The sequence below is a fragment of the Chiloscyllium plagiosum genome, chromosome 24 (assembly GCF_004010195.1).
Source record: "Chiloscyllium plagiosum isolate BGI_BamShark_2017 chromosome 24, ASM401019v2, whole genome shotgun sequence".
Classification (NCBI taxonomy): domain Eukaryota; kingdom Metazoa; phylum Chordata; class Chondrichthyes; order Orectolobiformes; family Hemiscylliidae; genus Chiloscyllium; species Chiloscyllium plagiosum.
Genome location: NC_057733.1, coordinates 17,659,969 through 17,687,860, shown reverse-complemented (window position 1 = coordinate 17,687,860; position 27,892 = coordinate 17,659,969). Strand labels below are relative to the sequence as shown.

General features: G+C 41.8%; 1 protein-coding gene across 3 annotated transcripts in view; it reads left to right on the top strand.

The window, feature by feature from the left end:
- b3gntl1 (UDP-GlcNAc:betaGal beta-1,3-N-acetylglucosaminyltransferase-like 1) overlaps positions 1–27,892 on the top strand; it is a 328,308-nt gene that overhangs the window by 202,644 nt on the left and 97,772 nt on the right. For 2 of the 3 annotated variants that reach the window (XM_043714488.1, XM_043714490.1), the window contains 2 exons: positions 14,995–15,090; positions 20,498–20,622. In XM_043714488.1, the coding sequence (XP_043570423.1) occupies positions 14,995–15,090; positions 20,498–20,622 (221 nt within the window). Of the gene's footprint in view, positions 1–5,558; positions 5,609–14,994; positions 15,091–20,497; positions 20,623–27,892 lie in introns of those variants that run through there. The other variant, XM_043714489.1, reaches the window with a different exon arrangement.

Below are 27,892 nucleotides of genomic sequence, written 5' to 3'. Positions count from 1 at the left end.
GTCCCTCCTCCCTACCTTTTATCTTAGCCTGCTGGGCACACTTTCCTCATTCCTGAAGAAGGGCTCATGCCTGAAACATCAATTCTCCTGCTCCTTGGATGCTGCCTGACCTGCTGCGCTTTTCCAGCAATAAATTTTCAGCTCTGATCTCCAGCATCTGCAGTCCTCACTTTCTTCCCGAATAGATGGTGACATCTTGCAAAATGTCCATATTACAGAGGAGGAGATGCTGAAGGTCTTGAAATGTATAAAGGTGGGTAAATCCCCAGGACCTGATCAGATTTTCCTAGAACACCTTGGGCAACAAGGGAAGTGATTGCTCGGCCTCTTGCTGAGATATTTGGATCATCGATAGTCACAGGTGAGGTCCCAGAAGACTGGAGGTTGGCAAACGTGGTGCCACTGTTTCAGAAGGGTGGTAAGAACAAGCCAGGAAACTATAGACTGGCGAGCCTGACATCAGTGGTGGGCAAGTTGTTGGAAGGAGTCCTGAGGGACAGGATTTGCATGTATTTGGATAGGCAGGGACTGATTAGGGATTGTCAGCATGGCTTTGTGCATGGGAAATCATGTCTTACTAACTTGATTGAGTTTTCTGAAGAAGTAACAAAGACTATTGATGAGGCAATGAACATGATCTATATGGACTTCAGTTTGACAAAGTTCCTCATGGTAGACTAGTTAGCAAGGTTAGATCACATGGAATAGAGGGAGAAAAGCCATTTGGATACAGAACTGGCTCAAACGTAAAGACAGCGGGTGGTGGTGGAGGGTTGTTTTTCAGACTGGAGACCCATGACCAATGGAGTGCCACAAGGATTGGTGCTGGGTCCACTGTTTTTTTGTCATTTATATAAATGATTTGGATGTGAACATCGGAGGTATAGTTAGTAAGTTTGCAGGTGACAGCAAAATTGGAGGTGTAATGGACAGCAAAGGGGCTTTCCTGAGAGTACAATGGGATCTTGATCAGATGGGCCAATGGGCTGAGGAGTGGCAGATACACTTTAATTGAAATAAATGTGAGGTGCTGTATTTTGGAAAGGTAAATCAGACCAGGGCTTATACACTTAATAGGAAGGTCTTGGGGTGTGTTGCTGAACAAAGAGACCTTGGAATGCAGGTTCATATTCCTTGAAAGTGGAGTCTCAGGTAGAGAGGATAGTGAAGAAGGCGTTTGGTATGCTTTCCTTTATTGGTCAGAGCATTGAGTATAGGAGTTGGGAGGTCATGGTGCGGCTGTATAGGACATTGGTAAGGCTGCCTTGTGTGCAATTCTGGCTTCCCTCCTATCAGAAAATGTTGTGAAACTTGAAAGGGTTCAGAAAAGATTTACAAAGATATTGCCAGGATTAGAAGGTTTGAGTAGTTAGGGAGAGGTTGGATAGACTGACCCTGTTTTCCCTGGAGCATCGGAGGCTGAGGACTGACCTTATGGTGGTTTATAAAATCATGAGGGGTTATGCTCGGGTAAATAGATAAGATCTTTTCCCTGAGTTGGGGAGTCCAGAACTGGAGGGTATAGGTCTAGGGTAAGAGTGGAAAGAAAGTGGTGGAGGCTGTTACAGTTGCAACATTTAGATGGGTACGTGAATAGGAAGGGTTTAGAGGGATATGGGCCAAGTGGTTAGGATATCTGATCGGCATGGATGAGTTGAACAGAAAGGTCTGTTCCGATGCTGTCCATTTCTATGACTCTATGAGTATTTGCTTTGGAATTAGTTTGTATTTTTAAAGGTCTTGCAATCTTACGTGAACTATAAAATGATCCATTTTATTTTAAATATTTTTAATCAATCTGCTCAGAAATGTTTTGGCGTGCTTCTGGGGTATGTGGGACTTGGATCAGTAGCTCCTGACTCAGAGGTAGGGACACTACCTACAGCCTTCCATTTTATTATATACCATCTTAAACCAAGGGAGTCGTATTCTGTTGTTCCAGCATTTCAGTTCATTGAGTTTTGGAGGCACGTTTAACATCATTCTAAAATTGTCGAAACTAAATATAGTTCTTTTAAATCAACCTGTTCAGACATGATTTGACACACCTCTGGGAGTTAAACCGGACCTTCTTTGAGGTTCAGTTAACACTTAGTAGACCAGTTCTGTCTCTTTGCATTGTAATCAAGGTGCTCACTGTCATGTGATCCACTCCCAAAATTCACAAAATGTAAAGGCACTCCCAGGCTTTTGTGAGACATTTTTCCTTTATGAGCTAAAAGGGAGGTGACACTGGGTGTTGACCTGTTCAACCTTTGTTTTTGCAAACGAAAGCCATTTAAACCAGGGGTGAGGATCTGTTTCTAACACTCCACTGATTGATGGTAAATACTTTGGACTGATTTGAGATTGAGCACATGGACACGGGAACAAACAAGAAGTGAAGATAAGGCAGTACAAGGTTTTCTTTAATTAGAGCAGTTTTTATCAAGCTGGCTGTGTGTAATTTCAAAAAATGATGGGGCTGTTGTAATGGTCTGAGTAAACAAGTTGAATAAGAATTTCACAGGAAAGGGCATGATGCTCTTGTACTGCTGCAAGGTCACATTGGTTCAGAATTTACTGCCAATTTTAGCCCAATGGAGGACAGCATTTTGGACCTGAAAGTTCAGGTCACTTCTTATACTACACACCAACGGTCAGACATGTAATTTCTATTCCAATTATTTCTGATACTTAGATAAGAATGAGTGCTTGTGTTTACTCTCCAGAGTTCTACAATCACTTTATGAAAACCACATTGTGTTGAGTCAAGGGCGACCGCACGTCATTTGATTCTTCATTAATGAGGTGTGTTTTATTTCCCAGAGCATTCACTCAATCTTTAAAGATACTGGTAAAGAATGAGTAATCCTCATCTATTATTTTTACTTGTAAATCCAGTGCAGCTCATGGGACATGCCGAGAGTTGAGTTTACATGATAGAAATTCAGAGGAAATCCAAATTTTACAGTTTCCAACTCCTTCAAGAAACCCAGGAGCCATCATTGTACTGAATATGAAAATCAAGATTTACATTAAAACAATAGTTCCAGCTAATCCCGGTGCTGTGGATATAAGATGTTCTGATGTTTATTGAGCAAGTAAAAATAACACATTTCCTATTTAGAAAACAGCAGATTGTAAATGAATGCAGTGTCTCAAAGATGGTAGTTGAGCTAATTTTAACTGACTAGGTAATAGGGAGGGTCAAACACATTCTTTGGTCACTTTGGGAAGAAGGGGCAGAGAATGTGAAGGGTGGACAGAAAGCCACACAGACTCACAAGGTAACCTCTACGCTGAACGGTCGGGTGTCAAACTTACATGGGAGAAAATGGATGTAGCTCGCTAAAGCAGAATAAACTGACATCAAAATGATTGGTGGAGGAACCCTTCCTCTGCCCATACCTGAGCCCTCACCACCCACCAAATATTTCTTTATTTTCCTAATTTATACTGTGAAGAACTGTAATGTAGAACTTTTAGCTTTTTTCTTTATTTCTCTATTTTTGTACCTAATCTATTTTACTGTTGAAGGTTTATAACTAGATACTTTGTACTAAGAAGGTGCTATGTGTGACGACATGGTATACTTTTCACCCATTCTTCTGTACTTTTGTACTTGAGTGCAGGTGACAGTGAAACCTAATTCTAATTCTAAACATTCTCTGCACCTGTCAGGAAAATGAAATAGCAGAACACCTCAACCTGACATTCAGAGCAGAGGGATGCCAGGAGGATTGACTCTCCTGTGTTCTCTGAAGGAAAATTTTGAAATAAAGTATTATTTGTGTTATTATATATACTCAAGTAATGGTCAATCACATGTGAGAATCAACCCCCAACATTTGGACAAAGATTGTTTATTTGTCAAATACCTTATGTATCAGTTGACTCCCAATTTTTAGCCAAAAAATCCAAACTCTTTGTACTTAATGCACCCTTTCTGTGGATCTCAAACTCATTCTGGTGCAGTCGCCACTGAAGTCAGTTACTCAGCTCAGCTCTGTGAATATCAACGTGTGATACCACTGCTACCACTTTACTGTGTTTCTGCCAATCCTGACCTCTGTGGTGACAGGTAGGAATGGTACATTATCAGTACAGATTAACCTTAAAGTCACTACAATTGCAGAGCAGGCAAATAATTGTACAGCAGCAAAAGAATTCTGGAAGTTGGAAGACATCGTTATGAGTTGGTTCTGCGTGCGGCGTAGGCAAATGCCTAAGGATAAATTGGCAAAAGTGGAAAATCAGGCATGTGGCTGCAGTTGAAAAATGCATCAGAATGGACTCTCAGTTTCTTGAGGGTCTGTCTGATTTCATAGATGACACCATTTTGCAGCAGTTTATAATCAAACATCCACAAAAGAATGGATACAGGTCAGCCTGTATTCTTAGAAGCATGACTGAGATCCCATGAAGGTAAGCTTCATTTTCGTACAGTCAGATAGAGTTACAAAGTCATGGAGATGTACAGCCGGAAACGGACTCTTAGGTCCAACTCCTCCATGCTGACCAGATATCCTAACCTAATCTAGTCCCACTTGCCAGCACTTGGCCCGTATCCCTCTAAACCCTTTCTATTTATATTTATATACCCATCCAGATGCCTTTTAAATGCTGTAATTGTACCAGCCTCCATCACTCCCTGTGGTAGTTCATTCTATACGCGCACCACCCTCTGCGTGAAAAAGCTGTCCCTTTGGTCCTTTTTACTTATTTCCTCTCTCACCCTACACCTTTGCCCTCTAGTTCTGGACTCCCCCACCCCAGGGATCTACTTGCTTACTTAGTGCAACTCATTTTACACTAATAATGAGACATGGTTTACCATAAGATGTGGTTTATTATTGTTGAAACGCACAATAATTACATATTCAACTTTACAAAACTAGTCTTTTCCTCTAATATCCCAAGTAACCTTACAGTTCTTAAACATCTATGACCACAGACTAGTTTAAAATCTGCACTGGGAGCACAAGATGTTAAAAAGTGTACACTTTCCAGATTAGAGCTGGTCAAAATGGAGCTGAGGCAATTCTTCCTGCTCCCAAGGTTCCTGCCTGTTGGTCCTGATGTTCTCTGGAGTGTGTGAGGGACTACTCTGACTTGAGTGTTTTCTTTTAATGAGTTATCTGGGTCATTTCCGAGTACAATAGTTTATCAGTAGTTTGATATAACAATGGAATTAGCATAGTTTAAATTGAGTTTCTATCTCAGGAAGGGTGTTACAAAGGGCAGTGTTGGATATTGTGCTTTCCCCTATTGATTGAGCCAAGCCCAGGGGCCAAGCTATCTCAAAAACAGTTCCAATGAAACTCAGATCTATTGTTCCACCTGAAACCTTGCAGCATTGTCTCAAGGTGGTGACAGAGTAGGACACTGCAGCTTGAGCTCCTCTGCTTTGCCTTTTCCTTTTTTTTAACTCTTTTCTGCAGTTTTTCTACTCCCCAACCCCCAACGTTTAGCTTCTTAAACTTACCCCTGGAGGGAATGGAGAATAGGGATGAATCTGAGTCCAGCTCCACATGGGAGACGAGTTGGAGACCATGCTGCGAGTTCCGGAGGCACGTCCCGGGCCAGATCCCAGTGTGGATCCCGGACTCAGTGAAAAGGACTAATGGTATGAGGACTTTTTAAAGATAGTTTTATTCTTATTCTGTACTTTGAATAAGTCGAGCACTTTTTAAAATGTTGTATTCCTATGTTAAACTTGTTTTTTACTCTTTCAATTCTGTAACAAAAATTTAACGTGCCTGTACCTAGGTACATAGTACCAATGATGGCACTAAAGCAGCAATATTACAGACTTTTCTCTGCACTCATTCGCGTGCACATGACAATAAAGGCCATTCTATTTTATTCTATTCAACAACCCATTCAATAGTCAACCAAGATGAATGGCTTGCATACCTATGTGGCATGGTTCAGCTCGACAGCTGTAAGCTTCCTGGCTTAATATCTCAGTTCCACTGTCTCATTGCAACCTTTGCAATATAACCAATCAGGGAAACCAGTTTGCATACCTGTCTGTCTGGCCTGATCCAATTCCCAGCATGTGTTCACTTGACCAGTTTTCTCCGCATGCCACTCAGTTGGCCAATATTGCTTTCAGTTTCCCAAAAGACCTGTTATTTTATTTAATAGGGACATTCCATTATCTACACAGCCAAATAGTGTGAAAACTTGGGGAGAAAGCAGGGCTGGTGAAAACATCTGGATGATTCACAATTTGTTTTTGCTGTGTTGGTCCAATGGGACAAAACTTCAGCCAACAGTGATAGTCAAGAGACAAGCCCTCCCAAAATAACTGTTTCCAAAAGGAGTGATCAGCCACGTTGACAGTAAAGGATGGATAGGAATCTGGGCCAGGAACTTTTGGAATATGACATTTCCCACTCTGCCAGCTGGAAGCTGGATTGGGAGTGTATCCCTGTCAGTCACTGCTGCCCTGCAGCCATAAGGATTCTGAGAAATGTTAATTAACTGGAGGTGAAACATTTGTCCCTCACTTGAGCAAAGTACTACCTCAGAAAGCTCATTTCCAATCAGATTGGCAGCAGCGCTGGAGTCCCAGTAGCACCCCCTATGCATTGGATAGTGCTGGCACTGCAGAAAGTCACACCAGTACCAAAGAGTAGATTGGTGCAGTGGGGCTGGGAGGGGAGGCCCATGGGAAGTAGAGAGAAGAGAGGGATGGGGGCGTCTGCCTGTCTTATTGGCAAGGTCATGTGGGGAGTGGGTGCATGGGATGTCCTCAGAGGCAGGAGGTGCCCAATCTGGAAGAGAGCTAATTGCAGAGGCACTGATTCCTGGGGTGAAAGAACTTGTAATATTTACTCTTGGGATGTGGCATGGCTGGCTGGCCAACCATTTATTGCTTGTCCCTAGTTGCCCCTTGAGAGGTGGTGGTGAGCTGCCTTAAGACTCACGGACTCAAACTCTTAGCCTCAGCAAGGACTCAAACTCAGGGTCTCACTGTAGACTCAAACACCAAGTCTCAACTTGGGCTCAAATTCCCGGCCTCAGTGAGGACTCGAACTCCTGGCCTCAGCGTGGACTCAAATTCCCGGCCTCCGCGTGGATTCCAACTCCCGGCCTCAGTGTGGACTCGAACTCCTGGCCTCAGCATGGACTCAATTTCTCAGCATCAGCGTGGACACGAACTCCCAGCATTAGCATGAACTCGAACTCCTGGCCTCAGCGTGGACTCAAATTCCTGGCTTCAGCGTGGACTCAAATCCAAGCTTCAGCGTGGACTCTAATCCCGGCCTCAGCATGGACTCTAATCCCGGCCTCAGCATGGACTCAAATTCCTGGCTTCAGCATGGACTCGATTTCCGGCCTCAGTGTGGACTCGAATCCCGGCCTCAGCGTGGACTCGGATTTCTGGCCTCAGTGTGGACCTGAACTCCTGGCCTCAGTGTGGACCTGAACTCCTGGCCTCAGATTGGACTTGAATTTCCAGCCTCAGCGTGGACTCGACTCCCGGCCTCAGCATGGACTCAAATTCCCAGCATCAGCGTGGACACGAACTCCCGGCCTCAGCGTGGACTCAAACTCCTGGCCTCGAGGTGAAGTCTGGCATGGCCTGCATTGGTAGGATTGTTATTCTGGACTCTGTTTTCTCGATTTTTCTAATTTATTGCTAGACACTTTATTTCTTTATTTTTCTAATTTTCTTCCCCAAGGATGTTTACCAAAGAATCTCAACTCAGTACCTTTGTGATGCTGTAGGTGGTGACTTGTAAAGTTTTCACTCTTCTCATGAGAGCAGATGTGACAATAAAGCTGAATCAATTCAATTCAATTCAGAAACCTCTGTCCAAATTGCTTGTCTGCTACCACAGAGTCTGCTCGCGTTTCCTGCAACCTCCCTCAAACACCTGCAACTCACTACAAAGTTAGGGAGACATGAAATGCATCATGCATTTTGGGAAAGCAAATCTTAGCAGGACTTATACACGTAATGGTAAGGTCCTGGGGAGTGTTGCTGTACAAAGAGACCTTGGAGTGCAGGTTCATAGCTCCTTGAAAATGGAGTCACAGGTAGATAGGACGGTGAAGAAGGTATGCTTTCCTTTATTGGTCAGAGTATTGAGCACAGGAGTTGGGAGGTCATGTTGCGGCTGTACAGGACATTGGTTAGGCCACTGTTGGAATATTGCTTGCAATTCTGGTCTCCTTCCTATCGGAAAGATGTTGTGAAATTTGAAAGGGTTCAGAAAAGATTTACAAGGAGATTGTCAGGGTTGGAGGATTTGAGCTATGGGGAGAGGTTGAACAGACTGGAGCTGTTTTCCCTGGAGCGTTGGGGGCTGAGAGGGTGACCTTATAGAGGTTTACAAAATGATGAGGGGCATGGATATGATAAATAGACAAAGTCTTTTCCCAGGGGTGGAGGAGTCAAGAACTAGAGGACATAGGTTTAGGGTGAGAGGGGAAAGATATAAAAGGGACCTAAGGGGCAACCTTTTCACGTAGAGGGTGGTAAGTGTATGGAATGAGCTGCCAGAGGAAGTGGTGGAGGCTGGTACAATTGCAACATTTAAAAGGCATCTGGATGGGTATCTGAATAGGAAGACTTTAGAGGGATATGGGCCAAGTGCTGGCAGGTAGGACAAGATTGTGTTGGGATATCTGGTCAGCATGGACGAGTTGGACCGAAGGGTTTGTTTCCATGCTGTACACCTCTATGACTCTATGACTGTATGTATTCAAGGCAGAGATTGATAAATTCTTAATTCTCGCAAGGAATTAAGGGATACGGGGAGAGTGCCGGTAGGTGGCGTTGAAATGCCCATCAGCCATGATTGAATGGCGGAGTAGACTCGATGGGCCGAATGGCCTTACGTCCACTCCTATTTCTTATGATCTTATGGTCTTATGTATTCTGTGTACTTGGATAACTCTATTCCACACACAAAAGCTGAATTTGATCAAGTTTTCCAGGAAAACATTCATTTCATAAGCCTTATGCAGTTCAACCTGACATGTATATCACGTCTTTACAATTAAACTCCAGCTCACACTTGCCAAATTTTGAGAGATCTACTGGTGTTGAATGAAATAAAGGAAGTAGTAAGGGAAAATTCAATCCAAATTTCAAACAAAATTTCAAAGCTGCTCAAACATTGCTTTAGTCTCTAAGCCCTCAACACGTCAGATTACAACCATTTAACTTGCTCCCATGGAGTGAAATTCTGCTCATAGAGTCATAGAGCTGTACGGTATGGAAACAGACCCTTCATCCATGCTGGCCAGATATCCTAAATTAATCTAGTCCCATTTGCCAGCATAACCTCCTGATGATAATATTTTGGTGCCAACATTGTCAATATGATGCAAGCCACATTTGATACTTTGTACAAACAAAATAATTAGGATCTTGTGTTTGCAGTATAGCGCATGGCTGTAGCTTCCCTTGATTATTCAAACAATTTTAGACTCCTGTCCACTTCACAAAGAAGTAGTTGTGTGTTAACTGTTTGAAAAGGTTTTAGCATCTTTCTTATGACTGAAACAACAGGGTCTTTGTACCATTTCAGCCTGGAGCAGAGACATTGCTTCTCTATCCGACTTAGCATAGAGGGTTTAGACTTAGTTAATCAGACTGAAGTCGCAGGCTGAATTGTCTGCTTTGTTAGGGTATGTGCTGACGTATTACATAGAGCAATTCCAACCTGATGGTTCCGGAGATGTCCTGGAGGGGGTTAAGCTGTGCAATGGTGTCATGCTGTGGTGAGAATGCACATGCTTTAAAACTCACTGATACTTTGCATGAGACAATATACATTTATTTCCAACAAAGTCAGATGCCAAGTTACCATTTTCAACTGTTTATCCTTCCATTTGGAAGTTTTTGCATCAAGATTTTTTGTGTGCATTTTCTGTGCCTGATCAGAGAGATGAATGACATAATGCCAGAGACTGGAGCACTTTTCAGATTGGAACCATGCTTTGGGTAATACGGCATCATCCTATATCATTATTCAGCGTACAGCAATCTAATGGGTCATTTTTCTATGTTTAATATGTTGAATTGTGGGTTCCTTAATTAATGTGAATTTGTGGAAGATGTGTTATTAACTCCATTGTACATTAAGTGAGGCTCCCTGAACTCATTCCAATTAAATACCTCCTATGTTTGTGGGCTTGCTGTCTCAGCAACATTGGAACTAAGACTCTAGAGATGAAAGGACTATGCTTTCAGACATTTCATCTTCTAGCTCTCTTTTTCTTTTCTCACTGTCTTGGATTGTAAGACCCTGCAACGGATAGTGAGGACAGCTGAGAAGATCACTGGGGTCTCTCTCCCCTCCGTTACAGATATTTACACCACACGCTGCATCTGAAAGGTTAAGAGCATTGTGGAAGACACCACACGCCCCTCACTCAAACCCTTCTCTCTCCTGCCATCTGGCAGAAGATACCAGAGTATATAGTGTCTCATGGCCAGATGGTGCAACAGGTTCTTCCCCCAAGCCATCAGGCACATTAACACAGTATGATCGGACTCTCTCCCATCTGAAATTCTTTGCACGACTTCGAATTCAATGATAGAGAAATGTCTATCATTGACCATTCTTCTGTTACACTGTAACTTGTGTGTTTTGCACTTCTTATGCACTTTATGCTGTGTACAAGTATGTAGTTTGTGCTGCACATGTAGCACCCTCAGTCCTGGAGAAACACTGTCCTGTTTTACTGTATCAGTTGTATATGGTAGAAATGTCAAATAAAAAGCAAGCTCTACTCTACTCTTCTAATGCTAATGACATAGGGGCCAGACAAAGCATGGACTTATGTGTGTTTTTATAGCTAGATTTCCTTAGAACAAGCCACTCGCCTGCCGCCAGAAGCTATAGCTTGAGGGGAACCACACGCTTGACTGACCAGGAGATGCTCGTGTGCTTACTGCTGGTCATAGGCGTGACAGAAAGATTGACAGATTGACAGTCATCTATTTGGTTGGATTACCAATGCATGTTACTTGGCCATAAATTACTGTTGTGGGACTCAAAAACGAAGCCTTTGGCTCAGAGGCAGGGGATGCTCACCACTGCACCACAAGACCTCCACCCAGTGTACTTATTCCAACAAATATATTTAATTATAACGCTTTGAGGAATTGTTTTGTTGCTTTTACTTGCAATCATTTTGATAAAACAAATCCCCAGTAAATGATTAGAAACACTCAGCAGGCCAGGCGGCATTGTGTGAAGAGAGATTAGATTAGATTACTTACAGTGTGGAAACAGGCCCTTCGGCCCAACAAGTCCATACCGCCCCGCCAAAGCGCAACCCACCCATACCCCTAACCTAACACTACGGGCAATTTAGCATGGCCAATTCACCTGACCTGCACATCTTTGGACTGTGGGAGGAAACCGGAGCACCCGGAGGAAACCCACGCAGACACGGGGAGAACGTGCAAACTCCACACAGTCAGTCGCCTGAGGCGGGAATTGAACCCAGGTCTCTGGTGCTGTGAGGCAGCAGTGCTAACCACTGTGCCACCGTGCCGCCCCAAAGAGTTAACATTTCATGTCGTTGACACCTGACCTACTGAGCATTTCCAGCATTCTTTGTTTTTATTTCAGATTTCCAGCGTCCACAATATTTCCCTCTTGTTTGCTCTGGGTCGGTATTATGTTCGGAGCAAATAAGGCAGCTTCTCTGTGCTAACAAAATCCAACAGCATCGAGATAAATAATCAGTTAGTTGGTTTTACTTTACGAAAAGGCTACATCAACATGTTTTACACACCATTTTGTTAAATCTTGAACATGTATCATTTAAAATCCATACACAGTTTATAGAAAAAAATGAAGCATTTCTTAAATGTGAAAAAGACCCCGTTGTAAAGCAGCAAGTGGGGAGAGGCAATTTGCCCACAACGTATAATGACCAGATATTCTGTTTTGTGTTGTTCTTCTGTCAATAAATATTTATCAGGAGAACAAGCTGAAACCCCTTGCTCTTCTTGAAAACAGGTGCCTATTAAATTTCAACAAGTGTCTCACCTTTAGCATCTCGGCCAAAAGACATTTTGACATTTCATTTCCTCTATGCTGCATTGAAGTCTCAACCTGGGGTATCAGAGTGTGAAAATATAAGGAATAAAAATAGGAATGGACCAGACAGCCTCACAATTCTGCTGCACCATCTTTATGATCACAGCTGTTCTACTGCACTTTCCTCACTCCATCTCTGTAAGCCTGGATACCCTTATCTGCTCAAGCACTTCAAATAGGCCTTGAACACACAGTCTCTAATGCACAGTTATGAGCATTACCAACAGTTGGGCCACAATTTTGGAATACTTTGTGTGGTTCTGATCATCTTGTCATAAGAAAAATATTATTAAACTAGATAGGGCTTGGAAAAGATTTACCAGAATGTTGCTGGGAATGGAGGGTTTGAGTTATAAAAGAAAGGCTGCCATTTTTTTTCACTGTAGTGTCTGAAGCTGAGAGATGATATCATTGAGGTTTATAAATTCGTAAGGGGCATGGATAAGTGAATAACTTAGGCCTTTACCCTCAGGTGAGGGGGTTCAAAACTAGGGAATATATTTTTAAGGTGAAAGGAGAAAGATTTTAAAAAGACCTGAGGGCAACTTTTTTTACACAGAGTGGTTCGTGTGTGGAATGAACTGCCAGAGAAAGTGGTGGATGCAGGTACAGTTACAATGTTTAAAAGACATTTGGCTAAATATCTGAATAGGAAAGGTTTGGAGGGACTTGGGCCCAATGCAGATAGGTGCGACTATTTAATTTGGGAACATGGTTGATGTGGACTAGTTGGACCAAAGGATTTGTTTCCATGCTATATGACTCTAATTGATATCACTAATGTGATCTGCATTAGCAATATGGCCAGCTGCCTGAGGAAGCAGGCAATCTAGTTAATCTGAACATGACTGTATAATGCTGTGAGGGTAACCATGTTGTTTCTTTCTGCTGTACAGTAGCCCATTACTGTGTGACACATGAAAACTAATATAACTTGTATATTTGCTACTGTAATAAGGAAACCACACACACTGACTTCTCTTCATAGTCGCCTTTTTGTCTAGTTCGCAATCTCAGCCTCATTAATAAGAAAGCTCTGTTTATTCCTCTGCAATTTATCAGAGCATTGTTTATTTATGACTTATGCAGTTAGTGTCTGGAGTTGTCCTAATGAGGTCACCTGGAGTGTGTCCACAATTTGTTTTGGGACAGTGTGATCAAATGTTTCTCAAATGTGCTCCATCTGGTTCAGGAAACTTGAACGAGAATGATGTGTATTCAATGTTATGCAGTCACCAAGCTACAAGGAGGTTGGAAACATAATTCCTAGCTCAACATACCAAAATCCTTGATCAGATTGGGTTCCAAACTGGTATGGGGGGGCACGTGCAATATGGATGTCATGAATGTAGACTGATACTTCGTGAAAAGCTGAACAAATATTAAGGAATTAAGAATCAGAAACAAATGCCGCTTCAAAGAACAAGAACTTTAATTTTTCTCCTGATCTTTCCATTCTTCAGTAATATTTCTCTTTATAAAAGGAATCAGATCTTATCATTGAAGAAATAATTGGGGGAGATACAGAGGTGAACAGTGCAAAGGAATGAAGTTATAAGTGGTGAAGGCAATTTGACACAATGTAACATCCCTGAAACGATCCTGTGAAATTCTACACTCATCCCACATAGCACCACTTGCTGCCTTATTCTTGGACACTAGTTGACATATGAGAGGTGAAAGACATCTTTGGCAGAAAGAAGAACTTGCAGTTTATGCCATGCGTCCTTTCCATTAACCTGTTAAATACACGAGTGAGGTACACAGCAGATGGTCAATATTCCATGTGTGCCTTCACAAAAGTTAATGTTCACTACCCTGTAAAGTCCCAAAAGCGGTGAAATTGATGGTTTATGAAATAGTTTCTAGCAAAAGTGCCCAATTTATAGCAGACAGTTGAAATGTTTGATCACAGATGCAGTCAGAGTTATTGGCTGCTTTGGTATTATTTTATATTTATTGAATTCAAACGTTCACTTTCCAGATTATGATGATAATATTGTGAACAAAAGATAACAGTTAAACAAAACAATTTTAAAAATAAATGAAGAGATAGGAAGATGGGGAGCTCCCTTGCATTTATCCAATGAGAACTGAAGCCATTAGACAGGGAAGATCTCGTGTCTGATAATTGAGTTGGGTTGGGTGGAAGTAGCTGATTTCCACAACAGCGCAATGGGACGGCTAATATTAACTTTACTTCCTTTACAATAAGGACTGAAAAATCATTTTTAATTGATATCCAAAGGGTCATCTCTAATGTTAAAGGCTCACACAATTAAAAAAAGACTGAATAGGAGAGGAATCAGAGTTAAATTTCACCTAGTGAACCATAGTTAGCATTAGCTAGCAACTGCAGTACGTGCAGAACATGGGTGTACTTTGAGAGCAATGCATCTTTTTCTCTAATTGTCCTGATTTTTGAAATGAGGATTCTGATGATATTCAAATAATACTGGCAATCAATGGCACAGTTCTGGGCAAATAGCAGATTAATACCCCATCTAGTCTGTTCACTACCTAGTCTGTGCGTCATTCCTGATGAGGAGCTTATGCTCAAAATGTCAACTCTCCTGCTCCTTGGTTGCTGCCTGACCAGCTGTGCTTTTCCAGTGCAACACCTTTTAACATGGTTCACGGAGCTGAGATAAGAAGAGATGAAGAGGTATTCGGGTTGGATCACACATAGGACAGATGGCATCTTCTGCCGTTGGGTATTCACAGCTATGTGGGTACAGGCCCTACACCTACCTCTCAGCAGCAATGAATAGATGAAGATCTGATGTGAAATGATGGAAAGAGTCCCATTTTATAAGTAACAAAACTCATTGTGCATCCCTGGTAAACCTCAGAAAAGAACGATTCATGTCTGCTCCATGACAGAAATGCTAATTCACAAATTCTTTATTCAAGCACTTTTTTCTCTTGATAGGTGTTCACATCCCATGGTCCTACTGTCATCATGCCAACTTGGTTCTGCTCTCGAAAATGGTTTGACTACGTTGGAAAGTTTGATGAAGGTGGAAAAGTGAGTATAGCTGCCCACACAGAATAAAATTCAAAGAAAAGGCCACAGGTTTGGCTATCTATTAATTTGGATGTTTTTAAGAAGAATATTCTTGTCACAGATGTGGGAATCTCAGACTTACTATTGCCCATTCCTGATTGCTCTTGAAAAGGTGGTGGTGAGCAACCTTTCTTGAGCCGCTGTAGATAATATGATGTACAGATGCAATGCTAACAGGGTTTTGACACAACATCAATGTGGGTACATTGATTATGGCTGTAAGTCAGGTTGATGCATAGCTTGGAGGGGAACTTGCAGGAAATAATGTTCCCATGCATCTGCTGCCCTTGTCCTTGTACTTGGGACAAAACGTGAGTATGAGAGGTGCTATTGAAGAAACCTTAGTAAGTGATTGTGGTACATCCTGTGGAGAGAATGAATGTTGAGAGTGGTAGATGAAGTGACAGTCAATTGGATTGCTTTGTCCTAGTTGGTGTCAAGCTTTTTGAGTATTGCTAGAACCACGCAAGTACAGAGTATTGCATGACACCCTTGGTCTGTATACTGGGGAGTCAGGAGGTGAGTTATTTGTTGCAGCTAGCTAGAAAAAACTAAAATGGTCCAAGTTCCTTATTGAATTAGCTAAAACATTGGTGACACTGCAGCATTAAAGGTGTACATTTAAATAGATTGAAATAATACTTGGGGGTACCTAGCAAAATTAAATTTTTAATAAAACTCGATTTAAGTGTGCAATAACATCTGGGCAGTGGGATTTGGTTCATTTTCCCCTTGGACCACATTGAAGTAACTGCCTCAATTGCCACCATTGAGACTGGTTGGGGAATCTCAGCTAAAGGGCCAGCCTCAAAACCTCAGCAGAATAGACCAACCCGCTTCCATGGAGCTGGAATTCTGTCACATTGTGTGGGGTCCCCCTCTGCCCATACCCTTCCCCACACCATATCAGTGGTGTTCTCCCTTGTTGTCTACCAGATGGGAGAGACAGTATTGGATGTGCTTCCATATCAAACCATGAGGTCATCATTAGTGGTATCTCAGGAACAACAAAGACCGAATATAAGGCAAGTGCAAGCTACTAACTCTTATTAACTATAAACTATATACACAAGTATGGTCGAGAAAGACTTTGTTCATACCTTCTTCCATCAGTACTCAGTCTGATGTGATCTGATATTATCATGGTACAGTTAACCTTGACACTACATTATCTTGGGGGCTAACTAAATGGTGATGTTAATGGTGAACTAGAAAATAGCTGTTAACATTTCATCAGCAGCAGCTTGTACCTAGCTGCTATCTTCAATGCAGTGAAACATCCCAACATGTTTCACTGGAACATAATCAGACAGGAATTGATACTGAGCCAGTGCAGGAGACATGGGGGAGGGTGTCCCAAACCTGGTCAAGTAAGTTGACTTGAGCAATGTCTTGAAGGAAGAGTGAGTGGGTGCTGGAGAAAAAGGAGGTTTGGGAAGAGAATTCCAAAAAATTCCATAGAATAGATTCCCTACAGTGTGGAAGCAGGCCATTCAGCCCATCGAGCCCACACTTCCCTCCAAAGAGCATCCCACCCAGACACACCTTCTTATCCTATCCCTTTTACACTGCATTTCCCATGGTTAATTCACCTATTCTGCAAATCCCTGGCCACTACAGGCAATTTAGCATAACCAATCCACCTAACCTACACAACTTTGGAATATGGGGAGAAACCTGAGCGCCCAGAGGAAATCCACAAGGAAATTTCCCAGAGGAAATGGGGAGAATGTGCAAACTCCACACAGACAGTCGCCTAACACTGGAATCGAACCCAGATCCCTGGAGCTGAGGCAACCCTGCTAACCACTGAGCTATCATGCTGCCCAGTGGTGGAATAGTAGAAATCAGGATGGACTAGAGGCCAAAGTTGCAAAAATGTCAGGTACTCAGAAGGTTGCTTGAGGAACTGGAGAAATTTTTGATTACATTACAGTGTGGAAACAGGCCCTTCGGCCCAACCAGTCCACACCGACCCGCCAAAGCGCAACCCACCCTTACCCCTACATTTACCCCCTTAGTTAACACTACAGGCAATTTAGCATGGCCAATCACATCTTTGGACTGTGGGGGGGAAACCGGAGCACACGGAGGAAACCCACGCAGACACGGGGAGAACGTGGAAACTCCACACAGTCAGTCGCTTGAGGCGGGAATTGAACCCGGGTCTCTGGCGCTGTGAGGCAGCAGTGCTAACCACTGTGCCACCGTGCCGCCCTTAGGAGGGAAGGTTTTAAATGTGAGGATAAGAACTTTTAAATCAATGGCCCAGAGTGGGGTTAAACAAGAGGGGGAAATTCTAAAGCTGCATAATCTTTGTAGACTAAATTCTCCCCATTAAAAAAAACTCTCACTCAAATTTGAAAGAAGCCAGTGTGTGCCTTATCAACAAGACCTATTTTCTGAATGTTTATGTTTTGTTAATGGTTCTACAGTATCACTGAGATTCATTAACGTCATACTTCAAAAGGATTAAAATGCCAAGCACTAAAATAAATTTTGCTACAAAGGAATTTTATTTTAATTAGGACTGATGCTGCGTGAAGGGTAGTTACTGGTTCTTTGATGTAAACAGAAAAGTGCAGTAATTGATGCACACGCAGACAGCATGCCAAGATTGAGAATGAAGACTTACAGACCCAGCTCAAAAGTGTCAGGACTACTGAGATACAACACATGCTCTGTAGGAAGAGAGGGAGGGAAAGCTGGCTGTGATATATTATCATTACAGTCCATTCCTGTTGTAATCAAGGTCAGTTTGTCCAAAGAACATGCTGGGAATGAAACCCTCCACCTTTCTTTCAATAATATCATTTGATGCACAGAGAGAATTCATTTCTCAACCTGTACTTTAAGTGATCCAAGTCTCAGATACACCTAGCAGCTTAAGTATTTGCTATGATCTGTTGGATGGTTAACAGATTGGTACTAAAATCACTGAGCATTGGCAAGGAATAAAGAAACTTTTTTCTATTATTCTTGTTTTTCTTGATGAGGCAATTAGAAAATTAGTCAATGCCCTCAAATGCAATATACTCTTACCAGACCATATCTGTGCTAAAGAACGTATCTCAAAAATGTTCATGAAATCAATGACACACTACAAGCTTTATGCTTCTCAATTTAAGAAATGAGAGAAACAGGAACATCTTATAGACAAATTTAATGTTCAAAGCTGTTGAATCCCTATATTGAGAGTTCTAAACCTTCAAAATAGCAATTCAGGTCTATTCTCAGATAGAAAACTGAAAGCAGACCCAAACTGGATTGCTTCTGGCAACCTCTTGTGTGAAGTTATAGAGTGGTTTTGGCAGGAGCCTAAGGACATGTCATTAGTCTATTCTTAACCTGCAAGTGATACTAGGCACAAGGCTCCATTTCCTCCCCAGTGTCCTTGAACAATCTGTGTCTCTAAGGCCCATCCCCATCTCTTTGACACCTCCTTGTTTCTATCCTTTTACTCAAGATTCTGCCCTGACCACAGCACAGAAATGGAGTGAACAAAAATTGAACAACTTTCTCTGACATGTTCATTCTCCCTCCTCATTTTCTTTTCCAAATATAGAGATGGCCAGACATACTGGCCTCCTCAAAACATACCCTCCTCTATTGTCCAACTCAATGTGGAACATTTGCATATGGTACCAGACTTGCCCATGTGTTTATGGACAGAGCATTAGCAGCAATGTGATTCCCTCTCGTCTCAGTTTGGAAATTGCCCAAGGATCCAGACCTGGCTTCTCTCCACTTCCTATTCAACACGTTGCTTTTTAACAACATCCACACGCATGAGATCAGCTTCTACTTATATCCTAACGACAACCAACTGCTTGACCTCTTCATAAACTCTATCGATCCCTTTATTGCCTTGATTTTATGAAACTGCTTTCCCACATCTAGTCTTAAATTAGCTGCAACTCTCTACAACTTTTTCTTCAAACAGTGGACAGAGCAAACCACTATTTACAACACCCACCACAAATTTAACTGAATGTATCTGCTCCTCTGGCTACTATCTCATGTTACTTTACCTACCATAGTACATCTACTTATTAAAATGAAAATCAGATATCAAATTTCAGCAGTTGTAAATGTAGAATTAAACATATAAATCCACAAATTACTCTTAACAATGCCTTACCTCTACAGAGACTGTGCAATTAATTGATACATGAAATGGCATGAAGTTGTTTGCTGAGAACTAACATACAGATTAAGCTGGCCAGAAAACATTACGGCTTGTCAATTATAATGTAAATGCCTTTTAATAGCAGCGTAAGTCTTAATTACTGTCAACAACCTCTCAGTCACTGAAAATTTGCTTATAAATGTACGCTCCCATTGCTTCAGATTTTAATTATTGTTGGAGATTCGAAACAAAACAACAGAAGTGAAATATATCTTTTTATTACTGTAATTTAATCTAATCTAATTTAATCAACTTTTGCTTGCTGTACCTGATTTGGCATTGAATTAAATCTTTTAACTGGTACGTCCTCATTGGACTGTGCACTGCCCACTATCAAACGTTCAGTTTGAATGGTGAAGAGGACAGACATTTACTTTCCCTGTTCATAAATAATTGACTGACAGAAGCCTCCAGTGCAAAACCCCATGAATTATGATTGCATATATAACGGCTATTGACATTTATTCAGAGTTAGCCACTAAGTCTAGCCTTTTGAATATTCCTTCAGATCAGTTGCATTAGCATGATGCAAGAAATAATGCATTCCAGTTGCCAGTGAGCGCCATGCTTTGGTTATTGGCCTTTATGTTTCTAATGTCGACAGTTCCAGACAAAGCCATTCCAAATTATGAATATCCATTCAGGGCAATTTTGAGGCTCAGTCTTCTACACATTTGAAAGTATCATGTCTTCACTAAGAACTACCCCATGGTAGTTTTTGAAAGCTCAATTCAATGATCATAATTTATTAGAATCATTAGATTCCCTACAGTGTGGAAACAGGCCCTTCGGCCCAACCAGTCTACACCAACCCCTCCGAAGAGTAACCCACCCTGACTCATTTCCCTCTGACTGATGCACCTAGCACTATGGGCAATTTAGCATGGCCAATTCACCTAATCTTTGAACTGTGGGAGGAAACCGGAGCACCCGGAGGAAACTCACGCAGACATGGGGAAAATGTGCAAACTCCACACAGACAGCCGCCCAAGGCTGGGACCATGGTGCTCTGAGGCAGCAGTGCTAATCACTGAGCCAACCGTGCTGCCCTGCAACATTGTCTGAATAATACAACAATGTCTGAAGCAGATGTTTGAGCATTACTGTTAAAACTCTAAGGTTTTATATGACTTATATACTCAAGGTTCTCATGAAATTCTTACCAATCTATTTCTCTAGGGTGTCCCTGAAGATCTATTATTCTTTTATGAAAATCTTCGAAAGGGAGGGAGCGTATTTCGAGTGGATCACTGTCTGCTTCTCTATCGCTATCATTCGGAGGCTGCAACTCATGCTGTGTTAGAGTAAGGCTTCTGACTCTTATGGAATCATTTCATGCACAAAATATATGTTTTTGTAGAGTTAGTGCAATGTACAAGCAAAAGTGTAAAACAAGTAATGATTACCTTATAAGGAAATGTTGTATAGGTTGAGCCTGTACTTTTTGGAGTTTGGAAGGCTGACAAGTGATCTTATTGAAGCATGGTGTGATCCTGAGGGGAGTTGACAGAGTGGATGCTGAAAGGATGTTTCCTCTTGTGGGAGAGACTGGAACAAGGGGACACAGTTTAACAATAAAGGGTTCCTCATTTGTGACAGTGATGAGAATTTCTTTTCTCTCAGAGAGTTGTGTGTCTGGGGAAGTCTCTTTCCCAGAGAGTGACAAAGGGCAGGGTTATTGAATATTGTGTGGGCAGTTATGGACAGATTCTTGATTATTAAGGGAGTTTGAAGCAAGCACAGCTGTGGAGTTAAGGCCAATCATATCAGCCATGACTTGACTGAATGACGAAACAGTTTGATGGACCGAATGCACTACAGGTCATTATGTTATAATGAGCGTTTTATCAACACGAATTTGCTGCAACATGATTGACGAATTAGGGTTGCTGTTTCTACAGCGCGAACGTTTAGAACGTGTGTTGGCTGTAATGCGATTACGGCACCAACACTTTCAGCACTGTTCCTAAAGCACAATTTTTCTACAACACAGGGTTGCACAAGAACGCTACCATTGTGTTATAGAAGGACTGACTGTACTCTTAATTCATGTGTCCAGATGTCTGTCTGTATACTTGTATGTTTGTACATACGTCTTGGAGTCATAGAGATGTACAGCACAGAGAAAGGCCCTTTGGCCCATCAAGTCTGGACCCATCAAAAACAAGCACCTAATTATTCCAATCCCATATTCCAGCACTTTGCCCAAAGCCTTGTGTACCTTGGCAACACAGGACCATATTGAAATATGTTTTAGATGTTTATAAGAGTTTCTGCTTTGACCATTCTTACAGGCAGTGAGTTCCAGATTCCCATAACTCTCTGAGTGATAGAGCTTTTCCTCATAACCCCCTAAATCCCCTTGTCATAAATCTGTAACTCCTAGGTATTAATCCCTGCAACAAGGACTATGCCCCTCATAATTTTTTATATCTCAATCATGTTTCCCTGAACCCCACCTGGCAAATGTTTATATGTTAAGACAATTAATACCTCTATGAATATAATTAAGAAACATATCATTAAATTTAAATCTACATTTCATTGCTTGATTGCTATGCCTGGCCTGTGAAGTCCCTCTTGATTGTTTAGAGTAAGGCATGTGGCAATGACGGACACAAAAGTTGAATTTTAAATTTCACATTCAGTGAAAGCCAGTGGCTGCACCATCGTGGGAAAAAATGCTGGTCTAGGCATCTCCCTGCAGATGCCAGAAATCTCCAAACCCCATTCTGTCATGACTTTGCACAGCTGAGTTAGCTGATGTGGTACTCACGCCAAAATTCAAACCATCCAGGTCCATTGGATAAACTTACTTAACAGTCACCAATGAACAAGTGTTCAGCTGCTGGAGTGGTGCAACCCTGGAATTATGTAAAGATTCAGGTAATCTTCAGACAAGATCACTTAAAATATTGCCTGCTATTGCAAATGCCATTGAAGTACTCTGTTCTGCCTTTGAAGGTGTTTTTTTTGAGTTCCTGATTTCAATTCTCTGCAGGCCAGAGGATTTGGGTGATCTCCCTATACAAAGCAAGCAAAAGGTACAGGGGATTGAGTAGCAATGCCTCTGTTACAGCACAACAGAGATGGTGGAAAAGTTATTGAGAAGGGAGGCTGTGCAGGAAACTCTGTGCTAATTTGGAGCTGGACTCTTCCATGCTTCTTGATAGTGACAGGAGGCAGTCTGACAGGCCAAACCATACACTTAACAACTGGGTGCACATATCCATCAGCTTTCTTCTGTCCATATACCATCAAATTCCTCGGATAAGTCCTCCTGTTGGAGATCTCATCTGTGACCATGCCGTCCATTGGCAAACAACCCGTCCTTTAGTTATGGCAAGACTGCAGCTCCATTACTCCCTGTAGTTCATCATACCCCAACCCCAACTCTATACTAGCCTTTGATGTATGTGCATGACCATGTCTGCGTAAGTGACTTGTCCTCTTTTTCAATGCTGAGGTGTTGCACTTTTCCTCCTCCTGCCCGTGCTAGGGCTGGGCATGCAACAGATCTTGAGTGTCTGAAAGCAGGAAAGCAAAATGGGAAGATTGTTGTGAGTAGTGGGTGTTATATTCTAGAAATCCAGTTTGTGAAGGGTAGAACTGGACCCAGTCATTTCATACTGTTGTAAGCATTTATTTACAGTGTTGCTTATTACAAGCATATACATTCGAACTCACAGCCCATTTTTTCAGTCTTTATTTGCAGACCCACATATAAATCCCAGTTAGTACACATTACTTGTATACAATTAAACATTATTAAATAAATAGCCAGTTGGTAATACAGAGCTTGAATATTGCTGCAAAGTCAGAGAGGTCATTGAAATTTTTCATGTTGCCAACCTCATCACAACAGATGCAATACCCAATTATGATCATTTGAAATTTGCCATTCTTGCTTTTGGCCTAATGAGTGCAAGATGAAAAGTTTCAGTAACCTGTCTGTCTCCGACAATGAATGTACAATTAACAGTGGGATGAAATGCAGGAGGTTCATACTGTCACTATCTGCAGCATGTATTTTCCAGCAGGTAGTAGAATCAGTATAAGCTGGCAGTTGAGAACAGGCAGGAACATATTATCACCCTCAGTGTGCTAAGGGACGCTGAATGCCATGGGCCCAGCTTGGCAACAGACCCCATGCTGGGGTGAAACACTTCAAGCATGGAGCTGAGGATGGCGGTGTCTTTGTTTCTCAGCTGGGTCTGTTGTCTTGTGTACCATTTGTTTTCCTTTATGTAGTGGAGAAGATTAGCAATATGTTGGGTAAGATGCCTCTCCTAGGTGAATAGCTGGAGGCAACGTTCCCTTTAAGCTACACTATTCTGACATTCTGTGCATGGTAGTTACCACACTAACACAGATCACAGCATTGACCAGTTATGATAGCCACTTCTGCACATGCAGCCATCAGAAGCCAATATGTTATGAAAATGTGAGTGCACTGTACCTTTAAGTAAGTTTTAAAAGCTAGCAAAAACTACCTGACAGCACCAAGTGTTCTGAATAAGATACATTGTAAACATGTGGTCCACCTACTGGGGTAGCTAGATTAGCTGGTTGCCTGGAAACAACAAAAAAGATTCAAATTAGGCCAATCAATTTAAGTTATACCAAACTCCAATCCAGTTTGAATTTAGTATATTGACAATCTTAAAAGCCAATTACACAATCCGATGCTTTGGGGATATAAGACCAGGGAAAATTGAACAGTTGAGAGGAGAACTGCCAAGCCAAAGACATCTGCACACTGCGCAGAAAAATAGCTCTCTTAAAGGTACCTTTATCGATCAGTAACCTGTGAAGAAAAGAAGATAGGAATACAGAGAAAACTGAAAGCTGCCTGGTTTTGGAATAAGAAGTTTTGTTTAGTAAATCTTAATTGGGGGTTTTATCGGACTAGTATTGTAGAAGGGGAAAGTAAAATGTAGGTTAGATGAAGGATTTGTAAATAGTTGTTAGTTAATTATTCTCTGTTATACTTTAAGAAATAAAGTTGTTAATTTTTATTTTAAAAAGTGCTTGGCCTCTTGAATTTTCACAGATTACTGCACAGGATAAATCTTTTTTGTTTTACTACTTTAAGTTAAGCAGGTGTGTTTATCACGTGTCATAACAAAGGTATATGAAGTCAGTGAGTGGGATTGGTCTGAGGTTCGCAGCATTGGTAGGTGTGTGAGGATAAGGTGTAGAGACTGTGAGTGTTACGTGTGAGACCTGAGTGCCAGGGGCTGGTGATGTTTGTTGATGTGGTACATTGAGCAGCATGAGAGCTTGGTGGAGCAGTGGGTAGGAGATGGCAATGTGAAGATGCATTTATTAACCTATAGAGGGTCTTTAGACTTCTTCTGCCATTGCTGCCAGGTCCTCAATTTCCAGGTACCAGGAAGTGACCTCCCTCCCACCCTTCGAGGAGTTGCCCTATAAGCATCTAAAGGCCTCCAAAGAAATTTTAGGTCTTTCCTCATTTTACCTCCACCATTAAGGCATCTCAGACCCTGGAGTGCATTGTCTGCCCTAGGGCTCCATTCATCTTGTTCAGAATTGAAACAGTAGCATTCCACAGCTACCTGCTGTCACTCAGTAAGGCTTCCTTTTCAGCACTGGAGGCTAATTGCACATTGCTATTAGTACGTGTTGCTTGGTTCCCTGATGAATGCAGACAGAACAGCAGCACAGCAGATATTCAGACCTACACTACAATCTGGTACAAGTGGTGACAGCACCAAATGTGTGTGTTACTCACCTTCACCAGAACTGGCACAGGCTGGTGGCTGTGCATGATAGCCCCCAGACACAAAGCACAGAACAAACCTAATTCAAATGTTTTTCACATTCCTTCAGTTAAACCTATCATGTATAACAGTAAACATCAAAATACATAATTTATTCTGTGAGTGGCGATTCAGAGAATTCTTTAATAGTCCAAAGATATGCAAGTTAGATTGATTGTTAAATTGCTAAATTGCCCATAGTGTTCAGGAATGTGTAGATTAGGTTCATCAGCCATGAGAAATGCAAGGTTGCAAGGATAGGATCGGGAGATGGGTCCAGGTGGAATGTTGTTTGGAGGGTCTGTGCAGTCTTGTCGGGCGGAATGTCCTCTTTCCACACTATAGGGGGTTCTAAGGTTCTAAGACAAATAAAGATATCGTGCTAACTCAAAGGATGCACGATGGATTTCCCTGATCATTTTATACTTAGACAAGTTACGGTAAAGATTTATTATGCTTGCTTTAATGTGTACTGTGACAGCAGGTAATGTATCTTCTGGTGCCTAACATGAATCACTGAGCAGTTCGATCTTCATTTGGCTAACACAATAACTTGACAATCTATATTCCTCCCAGGTGGCTTCAAGAAGCAAGTAAATATCATTCAGGTAGAGCACTCGGGAGTGAAGAAAGCTTCCCTTAAAATGATCAAATTTTGTTGAAGTGAGAATGACAGAAAAAAATATGCAAGACCTGGACTGTGAGAGTTAGAAACAGCAGCCAGTGTAAAAAGGTCCTACGTTTCCCTAAGTCCAGTTGGAGAGCACCTGCATGAAAACTCAGCCCTGGACAGTTATAAGATATTAAAATGTTGCTGGTAAGACCTGCTGTGAGTGGATCTTAGCTGCATAAAAGACACCAGTCAGGTCTACAGCTGCCGATTTGCATGTAAGGAGTGATGGTGCTTTGTTACATGTGAAAATGTATTGTCAAAAAGTCTACAATACACATTTGGTGCTGTGGCTCAATTTTTATATAATTCTATAATTATATTGCACCCAAAGGAAACACAGTTTCTGTAATCACAGTAGGTGAAAGTTACCAAAACAAGGGAAAGAACATCTTGGTCTGAATCCTTTGACATGGAAAAAGGCTTCCAACTCAACATCACAATATCTTATTTTTAAGGTGATCTTACTGAAGCATACAAAATCCTGATACAACCCAACAGTGTAGGTGCAGGAAGGATATTTTCTCTCTGGGGTCTAAAAGAATGGGATACAATCTCAGAATAAGCAGTAGGCCATTTAAGACTGAGATGAGGAGTGATTCTTCACCAAGAGGGTGACGAATATTTTGAATTCTCTACCCTAGAGGGTTGTAGAGGCAACACCATTATCCTCAAACTAGCAGCCTTGTCCACAAGACATGAAGAGAGATCATAAATTATTTTAAAAGCTATACCTTCCCGTTGATATTGTAAACTGAATTTTGCTTAACTAATATATCAGAGATCACATGATGCAAATTAACCTCAAAGCTTCCAATTCCACCCAACAGTTACTAGAAACTCAGAACTCAGTCAACATGTCCATGGAACAGCACACACTTATGTTCTATGTATATTGCATCAAGCAAACTCAGAAGGAGGCTATATGTCTCCTCAAGGGAGCTATAGAACCTCAATATGCCTGATGTAATAATGGCTCACCATTTATATCCTATAGATTACCAGTGGATAGATTGGGGCATAGAAACTTAATCTTGGTCTAACTGGGGAGATGCCAACAATTACATTTACTTCCTAAATTGAATACTGGACTGCTGGTCAGAGAGATAGAAGGTGGTTATTGATTTTTAACTGACTGCTGAATGGGGAGGCCACATAACCAGATATCCACCTCTCTGAACAATTCAGTCACGAGGTGCAACAGTGAAAGCAGAGAAAGGAGAATGAAGCCAACTGGGCTGTGAATTCCATTTCCCCATGCAACTGTGCCCAAAAGTGGAAGAACGTGTTGCTCAAATACTGGGCTCGTCTGTCACCTGAAGACACATCGAGTATGACAGACATCATCCTCAGTTCAAAGGGACTGATGATGACAAAAAAGTCACAATGATTATTATAACTTGGGGTTATCAAAATTAATATACTATAAACAAGTTTGTGGATGACACAGAAAAAGATGAGAAGGCTAGTGGTGAGTGTGCAGAGAGATATATAAACAGATTAAGAAAATACCTGGGCAGATAGAGTAGAGTGTAGGGAAGTATGAGATTATGCACTCTGGTAGGAAGAATACAGGAGCTGAGTATTACTTAAATGGAAAAAAGTCTGCAAAAAGATACTGAACAGAAGGATTTGGGAGACCTCATCCATGAATCACAAAAAAAACTGGCATCTGGGTTTGGTGGGTAAATGGAGACAAATGGAGGATTGGCCGTTATTTCAAAGGTGGAAATGTGTTGCTGGAAAAGCGCAGCAGGTCAGGCAGCATCTAGGGAACAGGAGAATCGACGTTTCGGGCATTAGCCCTTCTTCAGGAATGAGGAAAGTTGGTCCAGCAGGCTAAGATAAAAGATAGGGAGGAGGGACTTGGGGGAGGGGCGTCGGAAATGTGATAGGTGGAAAGAGGACAAGGTGAGGGTGATAGGTCAGACTGGGGTGGGGGCGGAGAGGTCGGGAAGAAGATTGCAGGTTAGGAAGGCGGTGCTGAATTCGATGGATTTGACTGAGACAAGGTGGGGGGAGGGGAAATGAGGAAACTGGTGAAACCCGAGTTCATCCCTTGTGGTTGGAGAGTTCCTAGCCGGAAGATGAGGCGTTCCTCCTCCAACCGTCGTTTTGTTG